The sequence below is a fragment of the Lolium rigidum genome, chromosome 3 (assembly GCF_022539505.1).
Source record: "Lolium rigidum isolate FL_2022 chromosome 3, APGP_CSIRO_Lrig_0.1, whole genome shotgun sequence".
NCBI classification, from domain to species: Eukaryota; Viridiplantae; Streptophyta; class Magnoliopsida; order Poales; family Poaceae; genus Lolium; species Lolium rigidum.
This window is the reverse complement of record NC_061510.1, coordinates 397,070,266-397,078,905: the sequence shown is the minus strand read 5'-3', so window position 1 is coordinate 397,078,905 and position 8,640 is coordinate 397,070,266. Positions and strand designations below refer to the sequence as shown.

Genomic DNA, 8,640 nt, shown 5'->3' with positions numbered 1-8,640 from the left:
TGAGAGAGATAGGCACTCAAATACTCAATCCATTATCCATGCACTCAGTTGCCTACCATCTAAAAGGAAAAATATTGTATAAAGTATAACTTTGTAGATTTTTCCAACAACAGGAAATAAATAATACTGTATCAACTAATGTAGACCATGTAGTTAGTAGAAATATTGGATCCATTTTCAAGGAAATATATGGTATGAAGCATGATTTCTTTTTAGCTCTTTGCCAACAACAGAAAATTAATAATCGTGTAATACTAATGAGATGTGGGTGTGTGTGCATGATTGATTCTCGTGAAACAAATCTTTTGCCAAGATTTTATTGGAACGGATAGCAAGCAAAATTTATCAATTTATAACCCGTAGACAGTAACGCATTTGTAGCTTTAAACTCCACATGTCTTCTTAATTATTCAGAATAATGTAGTGCAGATTGCAGAATGCAGAAGAATGTACCGAGAATGAAACCGAATCGAAACCTTTGAGATACTTAGTTGCTAATTGCTTTCTCAAGTGGTGTTTATATTAATAGTTGTTGTCTACCTTTGTAGGTAAAATTAAATAAGGAAATTAAAGTCCCAACTTGTGGCGATAGATTACAAACAAATTAAATTTAGTCACTCATAGTTGGTCAGCGAGACATCTGACTCGAAAACACTCGGCTAGCTAGCTCGAGTGCATCCATGGCAGTGGAGTGAGGGGCCTCCAAATTCTAAAAGAGAAGCAATGGATTTTCTTTTTTGTTTCTCAAGAGAAAAAGCATTGCGTAGCATTGATTTGGATCTCAAGCATGGTTTTGTCGACTCTCTTTTTCAAAAGAAGCAAATAAAGTCTAGAATTGTGCTCTAATTTCTCTAATCCAACGAGGATGTAGGCTATGGAGGATCCCTGAAAGCGAAGATGCTCGATCGTGTGCATATATTTGAAATCAAAACATGGCCAGATGCATGATGATGATCTCCTTGACTATGCTTTCTGATGCTAATTGAGCATAATTAATTATCATTTGGAGGATATTAGTATAGACAATACAGGCGGTAAATAAGCAGCACTACTGGACATATCGTACCTTCACGATAGTTGGTTAGTTGCACAAGGCTGTGGATTCCAAATGTCCCTGCCAAGTGATAATATGGGCGTAAAGACATGGATGAAGATTGTGTTTCTAAACAAGTGTCGGTTTCAGACATCAGAGAAGCTGATGTTTACCTTTTGACTTATGTGGTTTCTTGTTACTCACAGTATCTTTTCCTTGTGGCAAATGATTAGAGAAAATTAAGGTTTATAAAGGTGCACACACACATATATATATATAGAATCTGCTGATAGTCTAATGAATTTTCACAGAAGCGCCAAACAAAGAAAGAAGAAGAATTGATACGATGTGCTCTATGAGTATGTGTGCTTTAATAATAAAGTACAATGTTCAAAGGTTGGAGGCTTGGAGCGTAGGCTTTATTCGACATTCTTAAAACATCCGATCCCCCAATGCTTTGTTTACTGAATGCTCGTATCTTCACAGAAACAGCAGTTCGCTTTCCTAGTTGTTTGCCGTGGCTGAACAATATTCACCTGGTAGCACTTGCAGATTGGTCAGCAGCTATATCATCACAAGGAGCGACATGCTGCTGCAGCCTCGCTCTTGGTTTGTGGGTAGTCAAGGATCTCTATTGTACTCCTGGAAGGAAGGTGACCGCACCGTCGTCGTTATTTCTCCCATATAAACTGAATCTTATTTGATGATGGCGTTCCCTGCTCACCGCCAACTGTTTGCACTTCCTGACAAACACTCAGCACGCGCTTGCTCGTTACTTAGCTATTTTCACCTGCAAAAAATGTGCCACTATGTTGGTTCTACCTATAATCTGAGAAGAGAATAGACTAATGCAACACACTTTATTCATCTGAACAGGTTACATTATATAGCTGACAGAGATCAGCGAGAGAGAGGAGTCGTGGTGGTTCAGATCCTAGCTAGACGCACGCTGAACGTGCGGTACATGCAGATAAGTATTGACGTAGCAATACGGAGACTAAGTCTAGTCTAACACCCCCCGCAGTGTCAACGGTAGCTTCGCGAACGGTGAGACTGGAGCGAAACTCGAGAAATGGTGTAGTCGCCAATCCCTTGGTGAATATGTCCGCAAACTGAGAAGTAGTCGGAACATGTAGAACCCGAACCTCGCCAACCTGAACTTTGTCCCGCACGAAGTGAATGTCAATCTCGATGTGCTTGGTGCGCTTGTGCTGAACTGGATTGGCAGAGAGGTAGACTGCAAAAACATTATCGCAGTATACAACTGTCGACTTGTCCACCGGGCGATGTAATTCCTGCAAAAGCTGACGGATCCAACAACATTCAGCAACAACATGAGCAACCGCACGGTATTCTGCTTCAGCACTAGATCTGGACACTGTTGTTTGGCGTTTGGCGGACCAAGAGATGAGGTTGTCTCCCAAGAAGACACAGAAACCGGTGGTGGAACGTCTGGTGTCCGGGCAACCTGCCCAATCGGCGTCGGAGAAGGCGACTAAGGAGGAGGAGGATGGAGTGATATGAGTGCCATAGTCAAGGGTACCCTTGATATATCGAATGATGCATTTGATGAGATTGAGATGGGAAGCGCGTGGTGCATGCATGAAAAGTCATGCCTGGTGGATAGCATATGCGATCTCATGGCGGGTGAGGGTAAGATACTGGAGGGCGCCAACGAGACTACGATAGAGTGGGATTATCGAGAAGATCACCGTCGGAAGCAGAAAATTTGGAGCCGGAGTCAATGGGTGTTCTGGCAGGGTTGCAATCGTCCATGCCATCTCGCTGAATGATATCAAGGGAGTACTGTCGTTGGGAGAGATGGAGCCCATAGGAGGATCGGGTGACGGCAATACCCAAGAAATGACTAAGAGGACCAAGGTCGGTCATAGAAATTTGAGAGTTTAGCTTGGAGATGATATGAGAGAGAAGAGACATGGAGGAGGCGGTGAGAACGATATCATCTACATAGAGAAGTAGGCTGTGTGCTCGGATGTGCGAAGGGTAAATAAAGAGGCGTCGGATTTAGAGGCGACGAAACCAATCGAGGTGGCGTAGAGGGCGAAACGAGTGAACCGTGCTCTGGGGGCTTGTTTGAGGCCGTATAGGGATTTGTTGAGGAGACATACATGAGAGGGATGAGAGGGATCCTCGAAACCTAGAGGCTGCTGACAGTAGACTGTTTCGGAGAGAGTGCCGTGGAGGAAGGCATTTTTAACATCAAGCTGGTGGATGGGCCACTGAGAAGAGACGGCGAGAGAGAGAACAATGTGGATGGTGCTCGATTTGACGACGGGGCTGAAAGTTTCATCGTAGTCGATGCCGTGTTCTTGAGAGAAGCCGCGGACAACCCATCGAGCCTTGTAATGTGCTAAGGAACCATCGGAGTGAAATTTGTGGCGATACACCCATTTACAACTGACAATATTTGCGCCGGTGGGTTTTGGAACTAAGGTCCACGTGTTGTTCTGGAGAAGAGCATCGTGCTCGGAACGCATAGCGGTGGACCAGTTCGGATCAGCCAGGGCTTGGCGATAAGTGCGCGGGAGAGGGGAGATCGAAACGACGGCGGTGAGATCGAATAGGCGACGAGGTTTGACGATGTCGTGTTGCAGGCGAGTGCGTTTGGGAGGTGGCGATGGAGGGTTGTTGGGTTGGGCCGGAGTTGGGATAGAGGCGGGCGGAGTGGAAGGTAGGCTGGTGGCGCTAGGTGGGCTCGGAGGACGAGAAGGACTAGGAGGCTCGGGAGGCCGTGGCGGGTCGGTTGCATGAGGCTGCATGGGCGCGAGGATCAAGGAGTGATTGACGTAAACTGAGGGAGGAGCGATGGGATCTGGGGAAGGATTTGTTTTAGCGAACGGAAAAACGTTTTCGTCAAACGTGACATGTCGTGAGATATAGACACGCTGAGTTGGGATGTGATAGCACCGATACCCCTTGTGTTCGGTAGCGTATCCAATAAAAACGCAGGGAAGGGATCGTGGGGCTAGTTTGTGGGGAATAGTGGCAGCTAAATTTGGAAAACACAAACAGCCATAAACTCTTAGATGATCATAGGTCGGCGTTTTTCGAAAAAGCAATTCATGAGGGGTTTGAAGATCACGGGGTTTAGTTGGCCAAAGGTTCAGAAGATGAGCGGCGGTGCTAACGGCTTCGGCCCAAAAACGCGGAGGCATGGAAGCTTGAAGAAGAATGGTGCGGAGGACGTCGTTGGTGGTTCTGATCGCGCGCTCGGCTTTTCCGTTTTGAGGATAGGTGTAAGGACAGGAAAAACGAAGAGAAGTGTCGTGAGAGGAGAAGAAGGAGCAATTTGAGAGATTATCAAACTCCTTGCCATTGTCGCATTGAATTGTGTCGATAAGGCGGTGGAAATGTGTTCGTATAAAAATATGGAAGGTAGACAACATGTGCGGTACATCAGATTTTGCACGTAAAGGAAAAACACATATATAATTGGAAAAATCATCAATTATGAGAAGGTAAAATTTATAATTTGAATGGGAACTAAGAGGGGCAGTCCTAAGGTCGCAATGGATCAAATCAAAGGCAGCGGAATGATTTGCTGGAGGAATTACAAAAAGGAAGGCGGAGATGCTTGCCTAATTGGCATGCCTCACAAAGGTTCTTGGAATTATTACAAGGAAAACGTTTATTGAAACTAGAGGTAATTAGGCAACGAGACTTACAGTATAAGAGCGAGATCCTCATCGTCATACTTTACCTCCATGGACAGTAAATCAGAAACGATCTCTCTAAAAATCGATAGATGATTCATCATTGACGCACCTTCTTGCAGCTTGTGCGAGAACAACTTCATCTTCACGTGCATCTTACTGGTTAGATCTTTGGACATGCACATCGATTCCAATTTCAACCACAGCGCCGCTGCGGATTTCTCAGACAGCACTTCCTGCAAGATATTGTTGGATAGATGAAGCTGAATTGATGAAAAAGCCTTACGGTCTTTCCTCTTTTCTTCGTCGGTCCAGGTCTTGGCATCTTTCTTGCCAAATCCATCAAGAGCTTCATCCAGATCAGAAGATTGGGTAAGGATCGCCCTCATCTTCACTTGCCACGAGAGAAAATCTCGTGGTATAATCCAGCTGCGGTAGATCGAACTTCAAGGAAGACATGTCGCAAAACCCTAGATTGAAACACGGGCTCTGATACCACTTGTTATAAAAGCGACAAGCAAATAACGAAGAACGAAACAAGAACAAACGCAGGGGACACAAGATTTAACGTGGAAAACCCCTTCCAACAGAGAAGGGGAAAAAACCACGGGCGCCAGCCAACAAAACTTCTCTATATCGGGGAGTGTTTACAAACGCCGTGGATTATCTTATAATCTGATGAACCCTAGCCGGCAGCTTACAAGATGTATATATAGACGGTGCCAACGATCCGGCGACGGGCCTCGCTCCGCTCGTCAGAAGTTAGCCTCCCTTTAGTATATGAATTTGGATCACAATACAACAATAAACATGATTTGTTTTTCTTTCATCCATATTACGATAGTAATGGACACCAGATTCTAGAACTTCTGACATTCAGAAACTAAATGAAATCTGTAGACCATCAGGAGCATGTCGAACAGGTCGAGGTTGGGCACCATGATATCCACCACCAGCAGGATGCATCATCTTTTCAGAGCACAGACTACAGCCACCAATGTTTTTGGGATCACCTACAAGAGTTAAATCAGTTATGTAAGCACCATAAAGCTCCAAAACATGATCAAGATATATGTGTGAACAAAAAGTGGAACTGGTATTATTGAACTCACCTGGCGCAAGCTTAACACATGAAACACAAGAATGGCCGCCACTGCAGCCTACCAATTCAGCAAAGAAGTACTTGGGGACAAGATCAACACAGTTGGTAGCTCCTTTACGCTTAGCAAGGAAATTTGCATGAAACCAGATACCATTGAAGACAAAGGCATTGCTGCTTACTGCTTTAACCAGCTCATGCTCATCGTCCTAATAAATTCACAAACATATGAGGGCAGTGCAAGGGTGTATATACTAAACGATGAGTAGTTAGAAGCTTAGTACTGCATAATGAACTAGTCCCTCCAGCCCAAATTAATCGACGCAGCTAGCTGGAGGGAGTACTAGATTTAGTCTTGACAAACATATAAGAGGGCAGTCAAAGGTGCAATACAGTGCCATGTAACTTAGAAAGAAGTTATATGATGATAACCTTACCATGAAAATCAGGGAAAAGAATAAGAAAAAAAGAACCGGGCAGGTTAAGAGAGAGACACATTACATATTGGTTCCATAGACTTGAGCTCACGTTGGAAGATATTGAAGAGTATGATCATGGTTTACAAAGTCCAACTCACTGGGACATTGTTGGGGAACTTTTACGGAACATGGGGACAAGAAGACTACATGATAACCTTTTGATACACATAGTCTAGAGAACTTGCAGGCTGTTGTATACCGACACTTGTATGTACAGACAAGAAAGGTAGGGTGGTTTTTTCGATTCATATACTACCTCCTTTTCAAGGAATAAGACGCACACGTTCCAAAACGAACTTTGACCATAAAAGTTGAGCAACAAAATCTTGATTATATTATATGTATATAGTATCGTTGGATTCGTATTGAAAAACACTTTTTAATGATGCTAATTTCATACAAACAATCTTTATCTATTTAAAGTAATTCTTGGTTAAACAAAAAACTCGTAAAACGAGGACGCCTTATTCCTTGAAACGGAGGTAGTAGTCCTTAGGGTGCACCATTGTTCAAAACCGTTGACGCCTCAGTTGATACAGATATCACTGGAATAAATGTTACCAAAGTGGTCAGCGTCGGACCAGGACCAAACCAAACCGTGGCAGCAATATCAAGGCGCCCAGTCTACATCTATACCTCATGCAAAAGTTGTAGGCAGCATGGCAAGCGCAATGAAGAAGCAATCTAGAGCAGCACATGCTGAGTTTCTCTATAATCACCCACGCCCATGTCTTACATTCTATGTTTGCAACGATCTTGTTTATTCAGGTTTGACTTTCTACCAGCAGAAGAAAGTAAGGAAGCTAAAAATATGTCCCAATAACCTGATTCATGCTGTTGTAGTATTCCAAACCCACACGTGCACACATTGGAGTTTGCCATGTTTGACCACGCTTACGTTCTTCCCTGAAAGAGCAGAAGTGTTCAAAATCACACACATATCACGCTTAAGTAAGGAAGCGATTGCGCTGCCGGTGGGTCGGGGGTGGAGATACCTTATTATCTCGTCGCGCTGGGGGGTGGGCATGGGCTTGGGCTTGCTGGTGTCCGGGACGAGGCGGTTGCGGAGTGCGTATGCGGTGCGAGGCAGAATAACGCGACCGCAGCCAAAGCGCTTAGGCGGAGGAGCCGGGGCCTCAGCACGGGGAGCCGGAGGAGGAGCCACGGTCACATCACCGGGGTCCCGATCGCCGTAAGGGGGTGAAGGTGGTGTCGCAACCCTCGCAGCGGGGACGTGGGACTCGCGCTTGCGCGGAGGAACCAGACCCTCGGCGTGCCTGGCCCGGCGTGCCGGAGGCGCCGCCGCCTCGGGCTTGGAGCGCTCAAGGCGCTTGGATCTCCGGGATTCGGTGGTGGCGCGCTTGTCGTGGAGGCCAGTCATCTCGAGATTCTCGACGCCTTTCCGGTGGGATGGGACGGTGGTGCGGGGAGTAACGGCCGTCGACGGTGCGAACTCAAGTAGGCTTGGAACCAACGGAACGGACTAGTTTGCTTACATCCTACGCGAAGGCCACCTTGGTGGGCCGCACAGCAATTGAACTCAGGCCACGCATTCATCGCTCCTTACCGTTCACGCTAACTAGCTCGATCCAAATGGGCCTGGCCCATGTTCGCACAGGATCGAAGCGTTACTGTTTCCACCTTCGTCATTTAACATATCTTATGTTGAACTCATTGATATTGAATAGTCGACAACCTGGGTAACTCTTTTGGAATAAAATCTTGAAGTTGAAAATTACTGTTGAACTTCTCATCTGAGTTATCCGGATTGAGGATGTCGAATGTATTGTCGAAGAAATTTGCAACAATTAAAATCCATTGCTTTTCCCACGGACATGGAATATGAACCTGGTTACAGCAACAAAAGGAATCATGTTACAAAAGAAACAAGTTTATCAGAATCAAAAAAGGTAATGAGATGTAAAAATCAATAAGGTTTAACGAACATCTCCAACCTAAAACCAACATTATTGAAGGGGAACAACATGTCAAAAGATGGATCAGAATGTAGGATCTGTCGTTACCTATTCGACGGTACCCCGGAGGTGGATCCTCACGAAGGGGGGGAAGAAGTAGTGGCCATTGGGCGGAGAGCTAACGGGACGGTGGTACACGATTTACCCAGCTTCGGAATACCTGCTCGAAGACATGGCCTACTGCTGCTTGTCTGGAATTATCTGGGCGCTTTCGCGTTGTTACAATGAATTGTGGTTGTGCCTCTAGGGCTCCCGGGATCCGGCTTATAAAGGCGCCAGGACCTAGGGTTTCTACGGAAAGTCCTAGCCGGAATACAAGATGTCTAACTACGGAATATACATTGTCATGTACGTCAAAGATCCACCTACTTCCTAACTT

The 8,640-nt window shown here is 45.4% G+C and overlaps 1 protein-coding gene across 1 annotated transcript; it reads right to left on the bottom strand.

Moving 5' to 3' along the window:
• Window positions 1–5,436: 5,436 nt before the first annotated feature.
• On the bottom strand, window positions 5,437–7,666 carry LOC124697719. The gene is made up of 4 exons (XM_047230265.1): window positions 7,281–7,666; window positions 7,110–7,191; window positions 5,820–6,015; window positions 5,437–5,720 (listed from the first exon to the last, which is right to left on the bottom strand). Exons 1-4 carry the CDS (start codon window positions 7,664–7,666, stop codon window positions 5,584–5,586), a joined length of 801 nt encoding a protein of 266 aa, XP_047086221.1. The 3' UTR covers window positions 5,437–5,583.
• Between the last annotated feature and the right edge of the window lie 974 nt (window positions 7,667–8,640).

Bases quoted from the DNA above. Each gene is read 5' to 3' on its own strand.
- LOC124697719 (XM_047230265.1), bottom strand. From the start codon at position 7,666: ATGACTGGCCTCCACGACAAGCGCGCCACCACCGAATCCCGGAGATCC. The intron at 6,016-7,109 runs GTTATTGGGACA...TGAATTTATTAG, and splicing joins ACTACAACAGCATGAATCAG to GACGATGAGCATGAGCTGGT. The intron at 5,721-5,819 runs GTGAGTTCAATA...TAACTCTTGTAG, and splicing joins ATGTGTTAAGCTTGCGCCAG to GTGATCCCAAAAACATTGGT.